Source organism: Dermacentor variabilis, chromosome 9 (assembly GCF_050947875.1).
Source record: "Dermacentor variabilis isolate Ectoservices chromosome 9, ASM5094787v1, whole genome shotgun sequence".
NCBI classification, from domain to species: domain Eukaryota; kingdom Metazoa; phylum Arthropoda; class Arachnida; order Ixodida; family Ixodidae; genus Dermacentor; species Dermacentor variabilis.
In genome coordinates this window covers 23,067,689-23,092,580 of record NC_134576.1, presented here as the reverse complement: position 1 = coordinate 23,092,580, position 24,892 = coordinate 23,067,689, and the positions used below count along the sequence as shown (strand labels likewise).

Genomic DNA, 24,892 nt, shown 5'->3' with positions numbered 1-24,892 from the left:
CATCTGTTCGCAGAACGAACTTTTTCTTGAGATCCGGTGCCCTCAGAACCGGATGTTCCGCCATACATTTCTTTAATCGTTCAAATGCGTGTTGATGACCTTCTGACCAGGGTAATATATTCGGAGCATTCTTTTTCGTGAGATCGGTAAGGGGACTCACTATCTCCGCGTACTGAGGGATAAACTCTCTATAGTAGCCTGTAAGCCCTAAGAAGGATCTCAGCTGTTTCTTATTCACTGGTCTAGGAGCACTCTGGATCTTCTCTAAGGTGTCTGTATGGGTCGCGACGTGGCCCATGCCCAACGTGTGACCAAGGAATGTAATTGCATGGAACCCAAGTTGACATTTGTTCGGCTTAACTGTGATCGCCGCCGCGCGAAGCCTATCGAACACTTCCTGCAACGTTTCCAAGTGTTCCTTCCAGGTATCTGTCGCTACTAAGATGTCATCTATATAGTGTTCCACATTGTGCAGTCCCTGAAGTACTATTCGCATAAGTTTAGTAAACGTCTGTGCAGCAGTCTTGAGTCCAAATGGCATAAACTTGAATTGAAATAACCCCCGCGCACATGAGAAGGCTGTTTTTTCTTTCGATTCCTCGTCAAGGGGTATCTGCCAATACCCTTTAGTTAGGTCCAGCTTAGAAAAAAACTTTTTCTTGGCAACCTTCGCAAAAACCGCATCCACTCGTGGTATTGGTTCTGAATCATCCACCAACACCTTATTTAGGCGCCGAAAATCGACACAGACTCTGTTAGACCCGTCGGGCTTCTTTACCACCACCAGAGGCGAATTGTACGCAGAGGTAGAACGCTCGATAACTCCCAATTCTAACATCTGCCCAATTTCGTTATCTATGTCCTCTTGCACCGCTAATGGGAGAGGATACTGTTTTACGTTGACTGGCTTGTCAGTTGTTAATCGAATGCTGCACTTGAGCACTGTCGTCTTGCCCGGGAGATCCGAGAATATTTCATCAAACTCTTTTAGCATGGTCTGCACTTCTTCTCTTTCCACCTCACTTAAAGTAGGGTTTATCACCACCTTCTCTCGACCCATTGTTTTCTTGCTGCTGTACGTAGGGATTTCTGCTTCGTATGGAGTTTCGGTGTCTGATTCTGTGATGACCATTCCTGCAACTTCCTCTACATTTTCTGGTTGTCTCAACTCGTATCGTTTCAGCATGTTGACGTGAAATACTTTTCTTCTTTCTCCGATTTCTAGCTCGTAGTCCACGTCGCTTACTCTCTTGCTCACATTGAATGGTCCTTTCCAACTCATGGTGAGCTTGTTGGTGTCATTCGGAAGTAGCACCAGTGCCATGTCCCCAACCTGAAGAACTCGTTTCCTGCTTTTCTTATCATAATATTTCTTGTAGGATGCCTGTGCTTCGGTAAGACTCTCTCGGGCGATGCGACAGGTTTCTTCTAGCCTATCTCTCAATTCCAATAGATAGACATACGAGGACTTTTGCTCTTCTTTCAATTTCGTGTTCGACCACATTTCCCGCAAAACCATTAATGGTCCCCTCACCGCTCTGCCATAGATTAACTCGAATGGTGAGAATCCAGTGCTAGCCTGCGGCACTTCCCTATACGCAAACAAGAGTGCAGGTAAATAGCGATCCCATTCCTTGGGTTTCTCTTGACACACCTTGCGTAACATGCTCTTGAGCGTGCCATTGAACTTTTCTACCAGCCCGTTACACATGGGGTGATATGGCGTCGTCAAAAGGTGTCGAAGAGACAACAGTCTGCAAATCTCTGTCATCAATTCTGATGTGAAATAGGTTCCTCTATCCGTCAGTATTTCCTTCGGGACTCCATACCTAGTAAACATTTCTACCAAAGCCTCAGCAATTGTTACCGTGTCCACCATTTTTAATGGGACAGCGTCAGGATATCTAGTGGAAACATCCACCATCGTGAGAATGTACTTGTTTCCTTTATTCGATGCTGGGTTAATAGGGCCTACAATGTCCACTGCGACCCTCTGGAAAGGTTGCTCAATAATAGGCATAGTCCCTAGAGGTACCTTTGATACCAATCCTTTTGGTGTGGTTCTCTGGCATATGTCGCAGGATCGCACAAACCGTTTAATGTCACTTTGCATGCAGGGCCAAAAGAATTCTTCTGATACTCGGATGGTCGTCTTTCTTACTCCTTGATGGCCAGCCATTATAGTGTCATGCGCTAACTCGAGGACTGCTCTTCGTAAACTCGCTGGCACTACTAGCTGTCGTGTTTCTCTTCCCTCGTGGGTTCTGGCTATTCGATACAGTAATTCTCCAACCTTCTCAAACTTATGTACGACCCGGCTCTTCTTATTCTGAATCCATTTCCCTAAAATTTCAAAATAATGTCGAAGCGTACTGTCTGCTTCTTGCCTTTTCTTCATTTCTCTCGCGGTAATATCGATGCCGGTGCCTGAAGTATTCTTTATACCGACATCTTTTCTATCCTGGTTCCTTGTGCTTTTCTCTACTGACAATACGCTAGCTTCTCCGATATACGGATCCGAACTTCTTTCGTTATCTCTGCCCCCGGCTTCGGTGGATTCATGCTCCATCCTACGTGTAATCTGGATATTGGGAAAACTCCAGAGGGGATCTGGATCATCCACTCTTCTGGCTCCTGGCACATTCCCAAGAATGACGTCGTACAGCGGTTCTTTGACGCATCGGGCTTCAATCCAACCGCAATAATAAGGCGTCAAAAGCAACACACGAGCCATAGGCATTCGCCGTACTGTACCATCCGCCAATCGAACTGGTGTTTCTGTACCAGTGATATCTCTGTCGGACACCATGGATTGCCTTACCAGAACAATGTTGGACCCAGTATCTCTTAGTACCGACACTTTTCGTCCCTGCAGCATTCCCACTACTACTGGCATCGAGGTTTCCGGGTCTTCTGACCTCGGAGCCGTCGTGACAGCACTTGCCTTGTCGCTGGCCTCCTTCTGTTCTATTCGCGTACTGTCAACAGCAATGGGATTTTCGCTCGCAACAATGCAGGCAGTCTTATTTTCTGACTTAGCTCGGCAGGTTCGTATTGTATGTCCATGCCGTCCGCACCCCTCGCACTTCAACGTCGAACTGCGAGTACGACCCAAGGGGCAATTCACAGCCCGATGCCCTATCCTGTCACACATAAAACATTTGATTGTGCTTCGAGTCTGTTCTCTCTCATCTGGTGTCTTTTTATCTTCCTTCTCCTTTCCCAAATTGTTTTGGCCTTGGGCTTCTAAATAGCGGTCGGCATGTTCAGATAGTTCCGCCACCGTCCTCAAGTTGCGCTCTTTCAGGAATATTGCCACGCCCTGATGACATGATGCTAGGAACTGTTCTGCAATCATGTTGTCCCTCAAGTCTTCGAATGTCTTCTCTATGTTAGCCATCTCCAACCAACGATCAAAGTAGTTGGAGATTCGAGCGGCGAATTGCTGGCCTGTCTCGTTATCGTGTGGCTTGGAGCTTCGGAATTTATCCCTGAAACCTTCGGCCGTTAGTCTGAAGCGTTGTAAGAGAGCCTTCTTCACCTTGTCATAATCTAGTGCGTCAGTCGCTGCCATCCGACTGTACACGGCCAACGCTTCCCCCACGAGACACATACTCAACCCCGTCGCCCAGTCACTCCTCTGCCAGCCTTGTCCAGTTGCTATTCGCTCGAAACGCTGTATATAGGCATCTAAGTCATCTCGCCTTTCGTCAAAGGGGGCGATTAGCTTTTGGGGACACACTGGCGCTATTCTCTGAGGTACCACGTCTGAGCTCCTATTTCCTGCCTCTTCTCCACTGTTACTCATGCGCAGCTGTAATTTCTTTTCCGTAAGCTCTTTTTCCAACATCAAGTTCCTATATGCACGCTCGTCCGCATCTTTCGCTCTCTCCTCAGCGGCCTTGGCTCTCTCCTCATCTTCCTTCGCAGCCTCTCGCGCCTCTGCGCGTTCTTCTCTTAATCGCTTCTGTTCCTCGTGATACAGTGCTATTATGGCCTCAGCCGACATGCCCGCGGCACTCCCTGCCGTCATCAAACGTTCAAGGTCCATTCCGCTGCTCAAGACACACCGAGGCACGTGACAAAGTTAAAGGGATCCTGGCAGGCTCGCCAATGTTGTCACGCGTACGTTAACGCCTGGTACGCTTGCTTCAGCGGGCGGAAGGAACACACGAACGCAAGATGCAATACACACGTAACATTCATTCAATCGGCTATTTTAGTAACAGGAACAGACGGTCAGATTCAACACTTATCACACACGGAATGCGTCCACCCTTGCTCAGCTTTCCGCTCACACTACCGCGTTTACAAACGTCTGTGCGGCGATCGTCTATTCGCTGTAGTAGTGGCGCTTACAGTACCGGTTTGGTTCGACGCGAGTATCGGCGTCCCCCCGGTCTGTGGTCCGTCGATGCGATCTGGTCGTCGTCAGTCGTTAGTGTCCGGCGTCCCCGATGCCCCGGCCGACGTGACGAAGGCACGGTCGCTGCGGGTCTGTCGCGCTCCGGCAGAGCGCGGCTCGTGCCGGCTGGCGCTCCCGGTGCTCGCCGGCCCAGCGTAGTTCTCCGGACGGGACAGTGACTGGCTGTAGCCAGCCTCCGCGCGTCCACGGTCAGCGGCACAAACGCTGACGTGTCCTGGCGGGTAGGTCCGGGCCAGCGGTAGTTCCGACGTCGGACATCTGCTCGCCGAGCCTGGTACTCGGGCGGGGCGTCGATGTGTCGCCTAGGACTTGGGGCAGGACCCAGAGAGGCGATCTCCGGCCGTCTTCTCCTGGAACGCTGCGCCCGGCCACCCCGTCCTTTCCTGCGCGCGCCCCTTCTCCAAGATGGCGGCTCCACGCGCTCGCGCTCCACTCCTTCTTCCTCGTCTTCTTTCTTTCTTTATGATTGTCACTCCTGACACAGCTTCAATCTCACGATGTGTGATGCGTACAGTATTGTCGGATGCAGTAGGAATGGGTGGAACGGATGGGAGGTGGAGGTCCTCGCAGGTAGACGTCGCAGCTGTGTTCGGAAGACGTGTGAAGTTCGGAGTAACACGGCGACTTTTTCCTTCTTCATAGTGTCGGCATTCATTGATGACGTCTTGCGCTGTGGATGAGTTCTTGAAAACCAGAAGTGTAAATGCGTTATCCACGATAGCTTTGAGGATATGTGCAACCTTTTCTGTCTCCAGCGTCGTGTCATCTGCTTTGCGACAAAGCGCGAGCATGTCCTGGATGTACGTCGCATAGGACTCGATGCAAGTCTGAGCTCAGCATGCAACTTCTTTCTGCGCAGCATGACTGTGTCCAATGGGCTCGCTGAATAGATCAGTGAGCTTTTACTTACACACCTCCCAGCTCATAAGTTCCTGTTCATGGTTTAGAAACCGCACTTGTGCCATGTCCGTCAGGTAAAATATGATGTTTGCTAGTATCAGAGTTAGGTCCCAGTTGTTGCTAGTGCTTACCTGTTCATACAGTTGAAGCCAGTTTTCGACGTTGCTGTTGTCAGAGCCGGAAAATGTACCTGGGTCACACGGTTGTGTGAAGACGATGGTGTGGTTGGCAGCAAATGATTAAGGCACGATTGGTGGCCTGCTCGAAGCATTCTTGTCCCCGCCGTGCACTGGCATTGTAGATGCCGAGCGTCCGCTGCGTAGATCTGTCTTGAAACTTGAAAAACCCACACACTCCATCAAAATTTTATGGGGAGAGAAGACGCTTGACAATATATTTACACAATATATATACAATGGGCTGAAAACAGGCATACCAAGATGGAGCCCGTGCACACGACTATCAGCGATTGTCTTCTTTGTCAGTCCTCTCATTATCGTTCGCTCCTGCGGTGCCTTATAGCAATATGTAGTCATAGGGCATTGTCATATATACCCCCATAGGAGCCAATGTATACCTATGATCTGTCTATCCACCCATTTGTAACACAATGTGTTGTGTGTTACAAATGGGTAGATAGACAGATTTTCCAGGGAAGCAGCCTTAGCGAGAGAAAGAAAGAAGTTTATTTGGGAAAAATAGGGTTAAGGGAGCCAGAGGTTGGATCTTCAATCCGGGACTCTAGTGGCCACTACCATGCACCGAGCCTGGCCGAAGAAGCTCAGTTGAGTCTCTAGGTAAGTCCGGGCGTGGATGGCTGCCCAAGGCTACCTAAAAGAATTTTGTGTTAATTGGTGTGAATTTCAATTTTGGGGCCATGGTTTGCACTCCCATGTCACATGGGGCAATGATGGCCTCCCCCCAAACCAGGGGGATTGATTGACATATCTGGTTGGCGAGATGGCATGCCACCTCATCTCAGATGCAGGTAGGTGTTCGTCGCAATTTTTCTGCATAGCCGAACTTCCTCCACTGTTAATTGTGGGTTTGGTGTGGCACGTTCTTGGTGTGAACGAGGTTGATGTTCTGAGACATCGCAAGCTATAATTTGTTAGTTGTTTTCGAATGGGGTGTCCTTCATTGCTCGGATTGAAGTCTCGTGAGCTACAGCGTCTGCCCCTGTATTGCCAATGACACCAACATGCCCTGGATACCATACAATATGATGTTCTTGTCTTAGTTGATCGCCCAAGATTTTAAAGGCGATCCTGGGGATTTATTGTGGACGAAGTGTCGGCAGGCCACCTGGGAGTCTGAAAATGTAGGCAGGCTTGTCTTCTCCCTCCCAAGTCTTTATTGCCAGTGCTACTGCAACCGCTTCTGCTGTGCTGTTGCAGACTGTGCTGACCTAAGCTGTTCTCCTGGTTCTTGGGTTTCTAGAGGCTCCCGAAGCAGCCACAATTACGTGTCCCCTAAAGTCCCATGCATCTGTGTGCAGTGGAATCTCGATAAATGGAAATCGTTTAAACGGAACTGCCTCTTAAACAGAACACCATCCTCATGGTTGGTTGTTTTTGTATTCATGCAATTGTATTCAGCTTTGTATCTCAGTAAATGAAACTCCTGATAAACGGAACCAATTTCTCTGGTCCCTTGAAGTTCCTTTTAAAGAGAGTCCACTGTATTGGCGGTGAGAAGTTATGGAGTCACCATCTGTTGGAAGTGCCTCCCTTGCGTAGTGTGAGGGATCACGCGGCGCCCTCCTCATAGGTTTCGCTTACGTCGCTCAATAAAAACACCACGCGGCAGCCCTCCTGGACATTTATGTATATTTTCTCAAAACGAGGGAAGTTTTTGACTGTCGATATACATAATAATCTTGGGCAAACTGAAAGCACAGAATCGTTTACAGACACTATCTCTTTACCGAATACGTACAGTGAACGCCACTGCGCATGGTTGCTGCGATGGAGTCTCCCGAACCAGCTTCTTGCGTGAAAGGTAGCCAAATGCTGAGACTATGTGAAATATTTTCTTATAGTGGGCTGTCTGTATAACGAAATGGCGCATAACATAATGAAGCCTCAATGCAGCGATCGCACGGGTTTGCAGCGTCCTACTGCGTGTCTGCATGCATGTCTGCGCACACTGTTTTGCTTTCGGTGTGAGCGCGTGTTGCACCGTGCCATGAGCTTTAGGCCGCATCATATGAGCATATGAGCATTTCACAGCACACTAGCAACCATTGTTGCGTGGATGCTATCAGAACTGTTCAAAAATAATTTCGTTATAGAAACATCGAAGCATACGGCGACTGTGATGTGCCGTCATGACGATTCAGTCGTTTTTTGTCTTCTAAATTATTTTATATTTCAATATTATTTCTCAAGTTGCATCGCACTGTATGTTTATTGGTCTCAGCGTGCGATTTCCCTTTCCTCCTTTTTCGTAATCCAGTGCATTAATTCATAACACAAACATGACCATATGCCATGCCTTTCTTAATGTGCGTCTTACCGCTCCTTTTCCATTCCAGTGAACTTGCCAGTATCTAGCATCAACAAGTTCATAGACCAAACTGTCATGACATTAGCCGGGCAGCGGGCGCGGGCGAGCGTCTCAGTGCACGTTTTTTGCTACTCAACGAACATCGCGCAGTCCCGGCGCCGTAGCAGAAATGTTCCTCGCGTTTGTGCTTGCTGCATACCCTAGTTGTAGCCGATGGCTGTCTGCCGGTTCTAAGTTTCACCAGCCAAGCTTCACGCAGCTCCTTGCCCCGCGGCTACATGTGAATAAGGCTGACCCCGGGCTCCATTGCGTACGTCCGGCACTGCGGCACCGAGCAGTAGCTTACCATACTGCGCGCCTCCAAAGGCAGCCACTACCTATTATAGTACTTTCAAATGTTGTCAAGCAGACACCCAAGGTGGTAAAGCCTCACCACTTAATCAGAACCGAGGCGCAGGTGTGACTTTAAACTTCTGTTTTCAGCTCGCTTCGGCGCTTCCGAAGCAGCCGACGCGGCTGCTGTGTCCACGCAATCTCTCATGCCACGTCACGCCGACGGTGGCACTAGCTTTTTCAGTGGTGAAGCTCGCCCCCAATATTGTGTCGGGGTTATTGCTGAGTCCTTTTTCTAATTGTTGGGCTTGGGCTTTACACCTGCCTTCATTAAATTTTGAGTTGATTTTTTTTTAGGGATAGGGAAGATGTTGAGGTTTTCTTGCATCTCCCTTGGTATGGCTATTAGTTTGCTGCTGCAGTATTGTGGGCTGATCATATATCCCAGCTCCTCTAGGACCCTGCTGTCTGCCTGTGCCAAATTTAGGCATTCTCATTGTATGACTGTTATTATTGCGTTGCGTTCTTCAAAATCGTTGTACACACCTTGAGAGCATTGTGTCTCCGTGGGTGTCCCCAGTAGTAGACCCAGGGTGGCTTTATAGGCCGTGTGTATTAGGATGTCTGCCTGCTCTGTCTCTTTACGGTTAAGACCTTGATATGGAAGGCTGTAGGTTGCTTATTGCAAAAGCTTGAACTAGTCTTATGTGTCTGATTCGCTTAGCCCTCTTTCGTTCCGCTTAACTCTTCCTATCATTCTGGTGATTTGTTTTACCAAAGTCTTTAGAGCTTGTAGTTTGGTCTGCGCTTGTATTGTTTTATATCCAGAACCCTAAAATACTCACTTTTTAGGATTCTTTAAGTGTTGAATCTCCAAGATTCAATGCAACTTTTGAGAGTGCTTGTGCATTAATAATAATGCCACTAGAAAGTTTGAAGCTATAAGCAGTAAGATAGACAAATCTATGCACTAACCTTCTTGCCCATGGTAGCTGACTATCACAACTCTAGCATTTTTTGTTCAATATTGGTGGGAGCTGGGAGTTTATGAGGGGTGTGAATGCCACCTTTTGCATGGTGGACATTGCAGGTCCTCGGCCAACACCACCCAGCCCTGTACTGGCGCACATTGTACACCAACGTGCCGCACTGGATCTGCCGGGAGCCGCATTGGCAGATAACAGCAGGTAATGCTGCAGCCACCCTGCGGTGCTTGTTCAGGACACAGCACAGGAATGCCCTGGCCTGGTGCACAGCTGTTCCAAGCGGAAGCGTCATGGAAACCACAGGGTTTTCGACATTGCCAGCAGGTGGACTCAGGGTCACTCTGGACAACCACCACAGGGCCATTGCTGTGGGACAGGTGGGCAGGCAGACCATTTTAGGTGCTGAGAGTATAATTGTTGGGTTGAGAAGTCTTGAAGTGGGTGTGAGACAAGACGTTTGCTTATCACTGGGTTCCTTCCAGTCTCCACTCTGGCTCCCAGGAGCTGAAACAAGGTTTTAGTTTATAACCTGGATTACTAGTTTATAAATGTTCATAGTAAAGGTTGCACAAGAGTGGCATGTGTGCATTGCAGTACTGATAAAGGGAAAACATGAGTGTACATGCAAATTTTTAAGACAATGTCTTCCTTGAATCTTAGAACGACAGAAAGCTGAGCTAGTTGGTAAGGATTCATTATGCAAAAAAGAAGTGAGGCGTGCAGACAGGACACAAGAGTATCATGTAGACTCTCTCACGTAGACCGGCACGTGTACTCGACTGACACGTGGTGTTACCATTCCTGAGCATGCGCAGATGAGTTTTGTGTCTTCTTTCTTTTTTCGCCTCAGTGCTCCCTTCAGTTGATAGTCGGAGTTCGTGTTGTCCACTTCTCTACTCTTGTGTCCTGTCTGCACGCCTCACTTCTCTTTTGCCTAATCTTCCTTGAATGCCTTACTGGCGCTTTTCTGTTTTGTGCATGTCAGTCTTTTTTTTTTTATGGACTGATCCTAAAGATAGTGCAGTTTAAAAATGTGAGACAATTCCGATGGTAGTAGAGCCTGAAGCTGCTCCCAGGGATGTTTGTAGGCTAAAAATATGTGCCAGTCCTGAAGATTGGGAAGTAAAAGATGTAAGCAATTTGAAGCTCCTCCTACTTCCCTCACGGTGACGCAATAGGAGTGCCATGCACAGTGATTATGCCTGATTCTCACTCCCATCTCACTATGGAAGACATCGTCTTTGATCGACTTCAAGTAGGCGTCGGATCACATTCTCACTTTTTTCGCTACTGGCTAGTGCCTGGTTGCACAGCTTTTCGACGGATCTGTGTTTAGTGGCTCTGGTGCTCTTCTACAGCCCTTTGCAGTGCATTGGCCTAGGTTTAGGCAGCACTTGGGAGCATGTAAGTATTGTGCAGCAACAACTGCACCAGTTCCAGGTTTTTAGACATATATACTTATTGTTGCTAGTGCATGGACTCCCCAGGCACTGCTAATGCTGTGTACTTGCTGCTTTTCACATCTGTGTGACATGCCATACAATGAGGTTTGATCATCGACTCCTATCCTCAAGTTCATCAACCTTAAGTAATAGGCCGTTCGTGCTGCATTCATGCCGCGCAATCCATTCTTTCACACTAGAAAGTCTGTTCTTGAGTTGGGTCAACGCATCAAGTTTTTTATGTATCCCTGAGAGTGAGTCATTTACCGTCCTGTTCTCAGCCTTCGTACCACTAATGTTGGCTGCCTTGCTACGAATCTCGGACATGACATCCTCCAAGCTGAGACCAGGACTAAGATTGCTTTCAATATCACTGGCAAGCAATAACAGACACTTTAACAATACGATATAATTACTCAGAACAAAACAATTCTGCCAGGCGCACAGCAGCACCACAAGGAACAGGTCGCTGCTACGATAACATTTTACAAAACGTTTGCTCACCTGCATCAAAAAGACGAATGGGTTCATCAGCAGCATGTTTGATGCGGTGCCACCATACGCAATGTGGGGCCGTATCTCGCCACTCTGTTTAAAAGGTAGCGCGGTCGATGCCGTTCCAGCTGATGGCACAGCACCAAGGTGTCTGAATGCAGGTAGATCTAGTTGTTCTGATTCGATGCCAGAGTGTCGGGAGTGCCACGAAGCCTCACAGTAGTTGAAGTGGGATGTTGCACCGGTCGGTAGCGAACTGTGGTTGAAAAAACGGTGGTTTTCAGGGGTGCCACGGGAAGCCAGCGAACAAGCAGGGAGAGCCTGTATCAAAAAGATGAATGAGTTCATCAGCAACATGTTTGATGTGGTGCCACCGTGCCCAATCATTAAATAATGTCTTTGGTGTCTTTCTGTGTCCCTCATTTCCATCTCCTGAATGCATGTCTCCAAGATCGGTGACAGCATTGCCAAGCCCAGCACGATTTCATCAGCCCAGCCACCGATTATCGAGAGTTGCAGAGATTGAGTGAGAATGTTTGGCAGCAGTAGCTAAAGGCCTAAACTTATCAAATGAGCAGATGATGGCATTTTTTGAGAAGGCTCAGCAGGAGCAGGATAAACAGCACAAACGAGCGTGCATGTGAACAATACAAACGGGAAAAGGAAATCCTTGAGTTGAATTTGAGGCTAGCTAAGATTAATGTGTGACCCCGCGATGACACCAAGGTCAGCATCATCCGACTGAGCCGCTTCTAGATCGAGACAGATTTGTCCCAGGAAACTAAGGGCGCCCTTCGATGAACGAAGAGACAACCTAGATGTGTATTTGCATAGCTTTGAGAGAATTGCAGTCGGGTAAGATTGGGAGAAAGGCGAGTGGGCCAGCGCCCTGAGCCTGTGTTTAGTGGGTGAGGTGTTGAGTGTGTTTAGCCAGATGCCAGCAGACTACAAAGGTAAAAAAAAAAAACTTTATTACAGAGGTTCAGGCTGACCACCGAAGGTTTTCGTGAGAAGTTTAGATCTTGCAAGCCTGAAGATTAAAAAACAGGAACGCAGTTCGTATGCCGTCTGACAAACTATATCGAGAGGTGGATGTAGCTGTCCGAAATTGAAAAAAATATATGAAGGGGTTCACGACAGAATTGTGGGTGAGCAATTCCTTGGCAGATATAGCAATACATTGGCAATAGTTCTTAAAGAGAGAACACTACAAACTGTGAAGGAGTTGGCACAACAAACAGACTAGTTTGTAGAGGTGCAGGGATTGAGAAACTTGGGAAAGGGTGATGGAGATGCACCCACGGCAGCAGTAGAAGTGAGGAGCGAGGTTCAAACTAGCAGTCAAAGCATTCCGCAGAGATGTTTCTTATGTAACCGGTTGGGTCGTTTAGCGGTGAACTGCCAAGTGAGAAATAGTCGACAAGAACTACAGGTGACATGTCACTTGTGCCGTAAGAGGTCCACAAGGCAGATGAATGCAGGACTAGATCTATGGAAAAGACTGCATGTGTAATGAGGTCACGAGAGGATGGACAGAGAGTACAGGACATCAGGATATGCCCGTGGTGGAAGGCGAAGTACAAGGACGCAAAGCTACGGTATTGAAAGACACAGGAGCCAATAGTGCCCTAGTAAGGAGGAGTTTAGTGTCACCAGAAAGCATGACCGGGCATGTTAAACCTCTCACCTTTGTAGATAAGTCCATTAAATATCTGCCAGAGGCCCAAATCAAATTATCGACGCCCTTTTATACAGGGCTGGTTATGGCAAGATGTGTGGACCCTCTTTACAATTTGATTGTAACCTTGGGGGAGGAAGGCAGACGACCCAGACCAAAGTTGGAGGGGGACAGAGAAGGACGCGGGAGAGTAAAAACACACAGAAACAGAAAGATGGGGAGCCTGAGGCAGACGTAGCAGCTATGCTACAAACACGATCAGGTATTAAGGGCACCAAACCTTTGACAGCACTGCAGGTTACAGCCATCAATAGATTAAATATAACAGCAGCAGAATTTAAAGAATTACAGGATAAAAACAATTCTTTACAAAGGTGTGAACAGAAGGTAAGAGAAATATTGAGAAGCAAAAAAAGTCGGACTAGAGTGGAATTTGTAAAGAGGAACAACCTGTTGCAACGAATGTGCATGTTTAGTTCAGGTAGGGAAGTACGAAAATTGATGGTCCCAGAAGAGCTGAAGCACCCAGTACTGAAGATAGGCCATGACAGTGTTACAGCAGGCCATCAGGGAATAAAGAACACGTTAGAGAAAATTATGGAGGAGTTCTTTTGGGATCAGGGTGCAGAGTGATGTAAAATGATATGTGATGTATGCCAAAAGACAATGGCCTAGGGTAATGTGGGAAAGGAGATAGAAAAGGGGAGAAGGAAGAGAGGCCTACAGCTTGCTTGGTGATTGCCATAGAGAATGACAATGAGGAGGTGCAAACTTATACCGAGAAGAAGACCATGGGCGTAGAGAGAGTTGCGGTGAATTCGCACCTAGTGGCAGGACAAGTAGAGGAGTTGAGAGTGATGATTCACAAGTTTGGAGAGGTGCTTTCAGATCTCCCCGTGCATACTGAAATAGTACAGTGCGAGCTGCAGTGTTTGACAGAGGAACCAGTGCATGTGAAGCAATACCCACTACCCCTTGCAATGCAAGAAGTGATTGAAAGAGAGGTAGATGAGATGTTAAGGCAAGGGATAATAGAAACAGACAATTCTTCCTCTAATGTGCCCATAGTAGTGGTTAAGAAAATGGATGGCTCTAACAGAGTATGCATTGACTTCAGGTGACAGCACAATGTATTAAAAACAGATGCAGAACCAATTCCGAGAATGGGCATGGTACAGTCGAACCCGACTATATCGAACCCGTTTACATCAAATTATTCTATATATCGAACAATTTCTGGACACGATATAGTTACAATGAGTATATATCGCAAAATTACGCTTATATCGAACAAAAATAGCAGCGACACCCGATATATCGAACGTCAAGTGGCGGAAAGTGCCCCCGGAAGTTGGCTTTCCCTCGCGGTGGCGGAGAAAACCGGCTGCGCGGCTCCATCCAACCGCTCTCCCTACCGTGACCGCGCCCGACCGCGCTGCCCCGGACGAGCCGTCGGCACCCCCCCTGCAAAATATGATCCTGGCCTGCCCACAGCGCTTGCTCAGACAGCCAATCAAATGCTCTTGTGCCCTCGTCGTGCAAGATGGTGAAAGTGCGACTTGTCTCGCTGTTTTTGTGTGCGCCTTGTAGGCCTTCTCCCGCAGTGTTGCCGTGATGAAGCGGCAGAATTTGCCTTTCGTCGTGAAGCTCGCAATCATAAATCGTGTCGAATGCGGTGAGAAGTCGGATGTTCCCGCAGAGCACAAGATTCCGAGGAGCACTCTCGGCACGATCTTGAAGAATAAGGGGGAGATTAGGGCTAAAGCGTTCAAACTCGCGACCCGGTGCCCGTGGCGCCCGACCCGTACGCACGCACGGCCGTGTACGAGTGGTTAATCTGAAATTGCTTCAGCCGTGCCGACTTCCGCGTGCTCGGTGATGACCGCAAATTCTGATGAATGCGACGAAGCCGTTGCCAGTGTTGCCGAAGTTTGGAGCGAACTGTCAGAATTTCCGGAACCTGTTGACGAATCAACGGTGGATGAGTTTGTGAGCGCAAATGATGTGTCGCGACCACGGGAGAGCCAGAAAACGAAGACTACATTGCCAACATTGTACCGAGCACAAGTGAAAGTGGGCATAATGAGGAAAGCAACGACGGTCCTTGGCCCACATCCTCCGAAGTGATTGGTGCGCTCGTATTAGCCCAGTGCTTCTGCGCGAATGCGGAAAGTTGCGGCCTCAGCTGCCCCGACTCCTTAATGTGGAAAAGTGCGTGTGTCGCAGACAGCGAAATTGCCAAAGCAGAAGAAAATGCAGGACTATTTCGTGCGAAACTAAGCTAGTTTAATCAATAAAGTGATTTTATAAATGGTATGTGCTTCTATGACATCCAATTATTTAGCAGGCTTATATCGAATTATGCTCTATATCGAACTGATAGGAGTTTTTTTGCGAGTTCGATATAGCCGGGTTCGACTGTAGTGGCAAGGGTGGCAAAGAGATATTTCTCTCAGCAGGATTTGTCTTAAGGGTACTGGCACATACCTATGGAAGAAACTTCAAAAGAAAAAACGGCTTTTGCATGTCCAAAGGGACTATTTCAATTTAGGTATATGCCATTTAGATTAAAAACAGCTAGAGCAGTGTTCACGAGACTAATGAGATGGGTCTTACATGGTGTGTCATAGGTAGAACATTATATTGATGACATAATTGTTGCCACAGATACGTGAGATGAAGATCTTCAGGCCCTAGAAAAGATGCTTAGGGGAACAAAGGACGGTGTTTGACTATAAAGCCAACCAAGTGTGAGTTAGGGTATAACGCGACGGATTTTTTGGGACACAAATTATAAATGGGCCAGGTGATACCCAAGGTGGATTTCCTAGACAAAATCCAAGCTTTGTGCAGGCCTAGGGTATAGAAACAAGTGCAATCATTCTTAAGGCTTACAGGATTTCATAGAAAATTTATCCCGTAGTACGCTGAAATAGCTGGACCATTGATAGAGTTGGCAAGAAAAGGGGCAAGTAATGTACGTAGTAGGGTGAAGGGCATGAAAGAGAGTTTAAAATGTTATAGAAAAGTTAGCACATCTGCCGGTGCTTTAAGCACCAAACATGCAAAACGAGTTTGTGTTACGCACTGGTGCCTCGAACAAGGTATTACGAGCAGTACTCCTGCAAGGTAAAGACAAGGGACTCCATCCGGTATTTTATGCTATCAGGAGACTAAGTAAGACAGGACAGAATTACTCAACTTTAGAGAAAGAATGTGTCTCCCTCATATGGGCAGTAAGGAGATTTCACATCTATTTGTTTGGAAGACAATGCCGGGTGCAAACGGATCACCAGCCCTTAGAGCATTTGAGTAAAGCTAAGCTGACCAGTGGCAAAGTAATGAGGTGGAGTCTCACCTTACAGGAATACTGTTTCCACCTGCGGGGCAGGCTTCATGAGTAGGGCAATTGAAGGGTGAAGTTCCGTGAGTATAATGCGAACTGAGCAAGTTGATACATGTAATGAACAATGTGAACAGTGCATGTGGTCTAATGTGATATGTGCATGACAGTGTGTTGGTGCGTAGTGAGCCACAACTACACAAGGAAAATTATGCAAGTCGCAGCTGACGGGTCAAGTTCACAGCAAAGAAGGCCGGCAAAAAGCAGTTCTTTTGAAGAAAAAAGAAACTCTAGGGGGCCCATCTCATGTGTAAGAGACATGCAGCGCAAAACGAAAACGAGAAGAAAGTGTTCAAAATGACACAGAGGAAAGTTCTGGAGGCTCGAGGCGCATGACTTGAGCTGTGATCGAGAGAAAAGCAGCTCTGAGCTGGCATTGTCTGCCTGGCTCTGGCTGAAGAAGGTTGTCTCGCCACCACCACTCTGGTGACAGGAGCAGCAGCTGTTCAGTTCCAAAGGCCATGATGCTGGCATTCCGGGGCATGGCCATTGGCCTCAGTGGCATTACCACTAGAAATGTGCTCGTTTTCAATGCTTTTAGTTCTAACATTTTATTTCGAGAAGTAATATTCTCAACATATACCACGATATGTAAAATTATAGCCAAAACATTGGTGTTCTCATTGGATGTATAGCAGTAATAATTGCTGTAAAAAGCACTTAAAACTTCAAAGACACACCTCAAGGAACACAAATAAAAGTAATAATTTGTTATCTTTAGTAAATGTTCTGAGATAAAAAATCTGAACTGCGCAGGGGTGTCTGCTTAACTCTTTCCCTGCCATGGGGTAGTTGGGTGTTCTTTGTAGGTTACACCAGACTTTTTTTTCTGAAGGTGCTACTGCACTCAATTTTTTATGTAATACATAAACAAAAAAGCTGAATGAATGCACTTTTCACACATAAAAGTTTTATTATGAGATGTATGACATAAAAAAAGTACATATTGCTAGAATCAAGCTTGTGCAATAAAATTGAACAAAGTTTGTAAGGACACGCTTGTATCGACAAAGAAAAATATGTAAGAAAAATTAAAAGGTATACAAAATGTATTTCCATCTAATAGGCACTATCTATGAAAAAAATCGATTTTTCATTGAACAGGTATTCCACTACAGAAATTTAACTGCAAGCACCACAGTTGGGTGTGCCAGGCTGCGGTTGCTGATGTTCCGGGTTGGCTTGCTTCGTCGTTGCTCTCAGAGTCAAAGTCTGACAAAAAGTAGCATCCTCAGACTCGCTGCTGCTCGATCCATTGATAAAACCAGCTGCAGACGCAGTGTAGTCACGAGATCTGCGATCCTTCGGAGTGCGCGCCGCTACCGGATGCGGTCATTCTTGCTTTCTACTTTGACAATCGCGAAACTTCAAGCGTATTTAAAAAATTGCCACCGGGCGGGAAAGCAATCTAACTGCTTAGAAAACAAAATATAGTTCTCCTCCTTCATGTTCAATGGCGCAGTGTGTCCGTGAGTGGCACGGAAGGTCTCAAAAGCGGCGTTTGAAACCATTGATATCGGGCGCCCATTTTTGCTTTCTACTTTGACAATCGTGAAACTTCAAAGCACGTTCAAAAATTTCCGCCTGTAGGGAAAAAAAGTTGACTGTTTAGAAAACAACAAATATAGTTCTCCTCCTTCACATCAAATAGCGCAGTGTGTCCATGAGCGGTGAGGAAGGTCTCAAAAGTGGCGTTTCAAACCGTCGTTAGCGGGCTAACGATGCCCAATGGGTACAGCACAGAAAGAGTTAAGCAGGTGTTTGATGAGTTCGGCACCACGTACCTAAGTGCATGGGGGTTGGACCCTCCCGTGCTTAACCATGCGTGGCTTAGCCATGTCCGGGGAAAAGGGGATCCTGTGGGTTGAGTTGATGTCTGAAGTTTGGACCTTTATGGCCCTTCAGCGAAGGCAACACACCCCTTTAGCCTCGACTTCACGTAGACGGCACTCTCGGACTGACCCACCCGGGGGAAATCGGTAGTTGCCTTTTGCTATCCTCCTCTCCAATCTTTGTCTTTCTCTCTCACTCACCGTCTTTCCTGTCTTCTCCTCTCTTCTGTATTACTTCCTATCATCTTGGCAGCAAGGATCAACCCTGTGTGAGCAGCCAACCTAGGTTATGTAGCATTAAGTTATAGTGGTAACATACAGCTGGCTTTTGCAGGGCCTGTTTTACAGGTCCTGCAGCGTCTCCCTGTAGGGCTCCATGGTGGGTGGCTGGCGTTACTGCTGAAAAATACGCTTTCACTTATGGCTAGTACCTTCCACCCACTACCTCATCGTTCCCTGAAGAAGTGGCCCGCCTCTTCAGGGAGCGATTTCATTTCATCCACTCTCAAAAACAAGAATACATGTACAAGTACAAATAGTCTCATCTTGTTTCAAGACCAATGGCTGAGGCACTAGGACCAGGCTATAAAGCATCAGAGATGGCTAGCAGCGATCTCCTTTTTGAACTCTGCAATAAAGAACAACACGAGAAACTGCATCATCTAGTGTCATTTGGAGATGTCCCGTTGACAGTGACCTCACACTGCATGATGAACATGACCTGTGGTGTTGTCTTCGATGATGACTCAATGGAGCTGACAGAAGCTTACCTATTAGAACGCTGTAGCAAGCAAAATGTAATCAATGTTAAGAGAATTATGCTAAGGTTTGACAGAAAAGAGATTAAAACAAAGCATCTAATATTTACCTTTGGTTTAAGTGTGCTCCCTGAGAACATTGAGACAGGGTATGTGAAGATACGGGTCAGTCCATATGAGATGTTTTAAATGCCAGCGATTTGGCCACAGTTTGCAGAACTGCCGAGGCCACCAAACTTGTGCTAAATGTAGTGCTCATGAGCACTCCTCTAAATCTTGTGAAAACTCCCTCCACTGTGTGAACTGTGATGGGGAGCACGCTACATACTCATGGTCGTGCCCATCATGGAAAAAAAAAGAAATTGTAACTATCAAAGTGAAAGAGAATATTTCATTTAAGGAGGCATGAAGGCAGTCATCACACCTGCCCAAGAACAGCTTTGCCAATGTGGTGCACCATGGGGCAACGACAACGGTTTCCTGTGACTGTGTGGCCCACCCACAGTGAGCCACCGGTGATGCCATCTGCCCCCTTGGTAGCTGCAGCTAGTGCTCCTCTGCCACCCCGGCAAAAGGGTCCATCGACCTCCGGGATGATGGCCTCAGAGGTCTTGTCTCCCAAGACGATGCCTTCATGTCAAACAGAGTGCTCACAAGAGCCCATGTCCAGCGCTTCACAAGAGGCAGTGGACACAACAACCAGCCAGACAGCGCCGCCTAAGGAGTGGGGAGAATATCCCGACTGCTTCAAAAAAGAGAAACCCCACTTCACAGGGCCTTTAAAGGGCTCTGTAAACTAACTTTCTTTTTAAAACACACGGCACAAAACTTTTTAATATGGGCACTCAAATAGTGCATTGGAACGTTAGAGGTCTCCTTCAAAATCTTGGTGACATTAATATGCTCCTTTGCAATTTTAGTCTTAAGGTGTTGTGTGTCCAAGAAACAAACCTCAGACATACACAAACAAATTTTCTTCCACAGTGCGCTATTTTTTGTAAAGACCGCAATGACACGGTCTTGTCATCCGGGGGTGTGGCTATCGTAGTCGACAGAGGTGTTGCCTGCCAGGAATTGAAGCTTCAGAATATTAAGGGTCCTCACCTCGGTGTGGTCACTGAAACCTGTGTGGAAGTGAGTGTGTAAACCCTCCCCCTCAAAGGCGGATCGGCGACGATGACTTTGGACGCCCCTATCGGTCGATGGTTGAACGCTTTCCCTCACCTAGGGATCTAGGGAGGACAGAGTGCATTTAAGCAGTCATCGTCGGCTGTTCAGGGTGCATTCTCTTTCAGTCATGCTAGATTGATGAACTGTAACGTTCTCATCTAGATATCGTAAATAAATCCTATATTCCTCATTCTCGATGAGAACAAGTCTCTCCCGTCAACGACGTCCTCAGCGTGGATGAGTTGGACAGCATGGGTCAGCTGCCACCTATTTTATGCCTGACCCCAACCCTTACAGTGTGGAAGGGTGGTGGTAGCGCCGCACTGTGAAAAGTGTGGGCTAAAGAGGTCTGGATATATGTGACTGCATATTTGCGAACAAGGGAACGAATGGGTCTGGAGGCGACCCCACAGGGGGAGGGTAAGGTGAGTGGGCGAGGCAACGACCGAGGATGTGTAGCCAAGACACGCCTACTTCCTTCGAATTATCAAAGACATTAACGCCAACCAAATCCTTTTCGATTATGCTATTCTAGTCCCTTTAGATGTTTCTGCCCTTTACGCTAACATACCCATTAGTGAAGGAATTGAAACCGTACAGTGAAACCTCGTTAAAGCGTAGTTGGCCGGAGCGCGGAAAAAGTACGTATTAAACGGTAGTACTGTTTAACCGAAATAGTATGAGCTTGTCCACTTACCTGTCGAAAACGGAACTCAGAGAGAGTGCGATGAAAGGGGGAAAAAACATGCAGTATTTATTCACTTCGCGCGACAAAAGTGTTATTTTTGTTTGATGCCGCGGCGGCCTAGCACGACGACAGTGGCCTCAAACTTGCTGAAGCTGTGAGCCAGCTTTTCAGCTAACCCCCTCTTCACGGCAAACACTCGCATGGCATATTCCTCGTTGGTGTTACATATTCTCCATGCACGCGCGCAATAGTGCTGTGGAAGTCCCGGGGCGCCTTTTTCATTGCCGGGTGCCGGAGTTCGGAATACTTTTCGTTTTGAATAGTTATGTTATCGCGCCCCTGTTCTTGTCATGATGATTGCATTCATGAGGCTGACGTTACACGCAGCTTCTGCCACTGTCGGTCCTGAATCGCCCGCGCTGTCACTTTCCATGTCGTCCTCATCACTGTCGCTAGACGACACTACGGCAACGGAGGCAACGATGGCGAAAAGTCAAACCTCATAGCCGGCATCTCTTCGCGGTCGCAGCAGCGCTGCCGAGCGCTGCCAAATGCCACACACTGTAGTCAACAGCAGATCCCTGTCGCGTGCCAGTGCCGACTTCGTGTAAAGTTCGATAGCATGGACGATGTCTAATTTTTCTTCTATGCTGAGCACACGGCGTCTTTTTTATCCGAGTTTCGGCATAATGCGAGTCCTCACTTGCAGGACGTTGATGTTGATGTGGCTTCAAGCTCAAATGCACACTTGGAGGCCATTGTTCCGATCTGTGAGGCTTGTTGTTCTGCCGGGCCGCCCAATGGAGACGACGCACTGCCATGTTTGCATGACGAAAAGTGGAAACGCTACGTTTTAACCGGTGCGTACGCAATAAGCTGGTACAGCTTATGCGGATACAAAACACATTATGTTCAACGGCCACTGAGTCAGGGATTTGACTTTACTACTTTTAAACCGAAACTACTGTTTAAGCGGGTATGGTTTAACGAGGTTTTACTGTATTGAAATCCCCCGCAATCAATTTCGAAGCGCACGCTCCTGAAGTTTACTTGTCACTCCTTAGGTTGGCTCTCGCACTCAACTATTTCGAATTCGATTCTATTCACTCCCTACAAACTTTCAGTACTAGCATGGAAACACCATTCACTTCCACGTGTGCCAACATTTTCATGGGACAGCTTGAAGCAAACCTGTTAAAATCATACCCTTTACATTGATGACATATTTATAATATGGGAACACTGCACAAGTGCGTTAATCGACCTAATTAGCCATTTCAACCGCTTTCACAGGAGTATTAAACTTACTGCTCACCACTCTCCCAGTCAAATGAACTTCCTCGACACGACAATCCACATAGGAAACGGAAAACTGAGAAATACACTTTGTCGGAAGCCTACGGATAGCCAGCAATATTTAGACTGCAACAGTCATCAGCCGCGACACTACTAGCAAAGCATTTTTGTCAGACAAGCAAAACAAATAAGAAGAATCTGCAGTGAAAACAATGATTATATCCACCACATAAATGACCTTAAAGCAACGCTAGCAGGAAGAAACTATGCACAAGTTCCTCTCGGCACAGCCTATGACGTCGCGTCGAGATTGGAGAGACAGTTGGAATTAGCTAAATAAGAGACTACACCAGAATCTGAGAGACCATCAGCCTTTATAACAAAATATTCTAATGCCCTCCGAAGCATAAACAACATCCCATGAAGATGCCACTCAATATTATCAAGTAACGAGCGTGTGAGAAAAACGTTCCTGGTGGTACCAAGGGTGACCTATCGCCGCAGCAGAAACTTTAAAGACATGTTAGTGCATGCAAAAGTCAGCCAACATCATTCCCCTGTAATAAAAGTGTGTTGTTACTGTAGAGGTCACCACCTGTGTGTATAAGGTGGTGCCACAATCTGAAGGGACCTTGTATATATAAAGGGCTTTGGGGAGTGGGAATAAACATTGCTTTGGTTTCCGCTTTGCCGGTAGTCCGCCTCGTCCCTCGGCTCCTGTGCAGAACATGGTGCCAGGAGTGGGGTCCCACCGTTAACACTGACATGCCTGACACAGAGTCCACCCATGCCGAGACCACCGAACCAAAAGTGCACGTTCGCGCTGGCACATCTGGTCTGCGCCCACCAGAGAACTTCACGTTTTCAAACCCGGGAGAATGGCCAACGTGTATTTTGACGTTCAAGGATTATGCTTTCGTGGCCGGCCTCCACAGTGCCAGCGGCAAGGCCCAGGTACGGACACTTCTTTACTGTATGGGACCGCAAGCCAGGACCATCCTTTCGTCCTTGGGGGTGTCAACACCGGAAGCGCTTTCTTTCACTGCCGTCAAAGAAAAGTTGGATTCGCACTTCGTGCATCCAGTAAATGAGATATACGAAAGTTGTCGTTTCCACCGCCGCACTCAGCAGCCAGGGGAATCTGTGGATGACTTTTTTTCGGCATTATGCAACATGGTAAAGCGCTGCAACTATAACCCCGCTTGTCAAGGACCGCCTTGTTCGCAACAGATTCGTCATAGGCATATGTGACGAGAAACTGTCTGATCAATTGTGCCAGTACACAAAACTTACTGCTGAGGAAGCACTGTGCCAAGCCCACATACACAAGGACGCAAGAAAAGAGTGGTCATCACGCGCTAGATTAACTATGGGTAACGCTCTTGCCGGAATGCTAAATATTGACTCGGCTGGGTGAAACGATAGCCCACCCCTTCGCCACGCTTCCGCGACCAGTCTGAGCACCCGGCTAGGTTATCATGTGGCTTTTGTGGATGACAGCGTCCCTCTCGAAAAGACTGCCCAGCCAGAAAATCAGTTTGCCACTACTGTAGAAAGCTAGGACATTTTGCCGAAGTGTGCATGAAGAAGAACGCAAATGGGCGACTGGGTTCCATCAAACTTCACAATGTGGATTCACGACGAGCAAGGTACATAGATATACTAGTGAACAGGCACCCGGCTGACTTTAAGACTCTGGCGCGGAAGTCTCTGTTGTCTCGCCGTCTTTCCCAGGCCGACCGCGGTTGCTGGATGATGTTGAAGGGGAAGTCTTAGGCCCTGGCGAACAGAGTCTGCACGCTCTTCGTACCTTTAAAGCAACCTTACAGTGGGGTGATAAGTCCACAGTGCAGACCTAGTACGTGGTTGAACGTCAGCGCACTCACCTGCTTGGGCTCCCTGCAATTGAAACCTGTGGTGTTGTTCACTTCCTGGATTTTGCCGAGTGCGTTCATTCCCCACCAGCCAAGATTTTCCAAGAGTTGGGAAAATTTCGGCAAGCCGAATATCGCATTCGCGTTAAACCCGGCGCTCGTCCCTTTTCCCTGAGCCCCCCAAGGCGGATTCCAATTCCTTTTAACGACGTCAAGAAAGGGCTAGACAAACTGGAGTCGCAGGACGTCATAAGGAAGGCAGACACTCCAACTGAATGGTGCTTCGGGCTTGTAGTCGTGCCAAAATAATCGGGCAGTTACGGAATCTGCGTCGATCTGACGAAGCTGAACGAAGTCATCGAAAGGGAGTGCTTCATCTTGCCGACGATAGAACAGATCCTTGGCCAGTTGGGTGGAGCACGAGTATTCTCCAAGTTGGATGCGCGGCCTAGTCTCCATCAGGTGAAGCTTAGCGCTGACAGCGAGGAACTCGCTACATTTATAACGCCGTTCGGCTGGTACTGTTACAAGGGACTCCCTTTTGGTATAGCCACGGCACCAGAGTATTTCCAGCAGTGAATGTCGAGCTTTCTTGAGCGCTTGCCTGGAGTCATGAACCTGATTGATGACATTCTAATCTTCTGGAAAGATCATCAAGAGCACGACAAGCGTCTGGCTGCAGTCCTAGCTCGCCTTGAGGAGGAGGGTGTCACCCTTAACAAAAAGAAGTCTGCATTTCGGGTCAGCTCGGTCAAGTTCCTTGAAGTAGTGATTGGGGTGGACGGGATTTCACCAGACCCAGACAAGGTGAAGGCTGTCAGAGATCTGCCGCCATCGACCGATGTCAGCGGAGTACGACGATTGCTGGGAATGACCAATCATGTCGCACGGTTCATACCTCACTTATCTGACGTTAAAGAGCCCATTCGTTCCCTCCTAAACAAGAACAGCACCTGGACTTGGGGTCCCAGTCAAGAAAAGGCCTTCTTACGCCTCAAGTTGCTGTTGATCTGTTGCTCAAGTTGCTGTTCGACACGTGCATGGCGAAATACGATTCTTGTTACCATGCTGTATCCGTGGATGCCAGCTCCTACGGTCTGGGA

The 24,892-nt window shown here is 47.6% G+C and overlaps 1 protein-coding gene across 2 annotated transcripts in view; it reads left to right on the top strand.

Moving 5' to 3' along the window:
• The window catches only part of LOC142592547 (mitochondrial tRNA-specific 2-thiouridylase 1), a 170,946-nt gene that overhangs the window by 116,913 nt on the left and 29,141 nt on the right, over positions 1-24,892 (top strand). For both annotated transcript variants that reach the window (XM_075704055.1, XM_075704054.1), the window contains one exon: positions 9,258-9,530. In XM_075704055.1, coding sequence (XP_075560170.1) covers positions 9,258-9,530 — 273 coding nt within the window. The remainder of the gene's footprint in view (positions 1-9,257; positions 9,531-24,892) is intronic.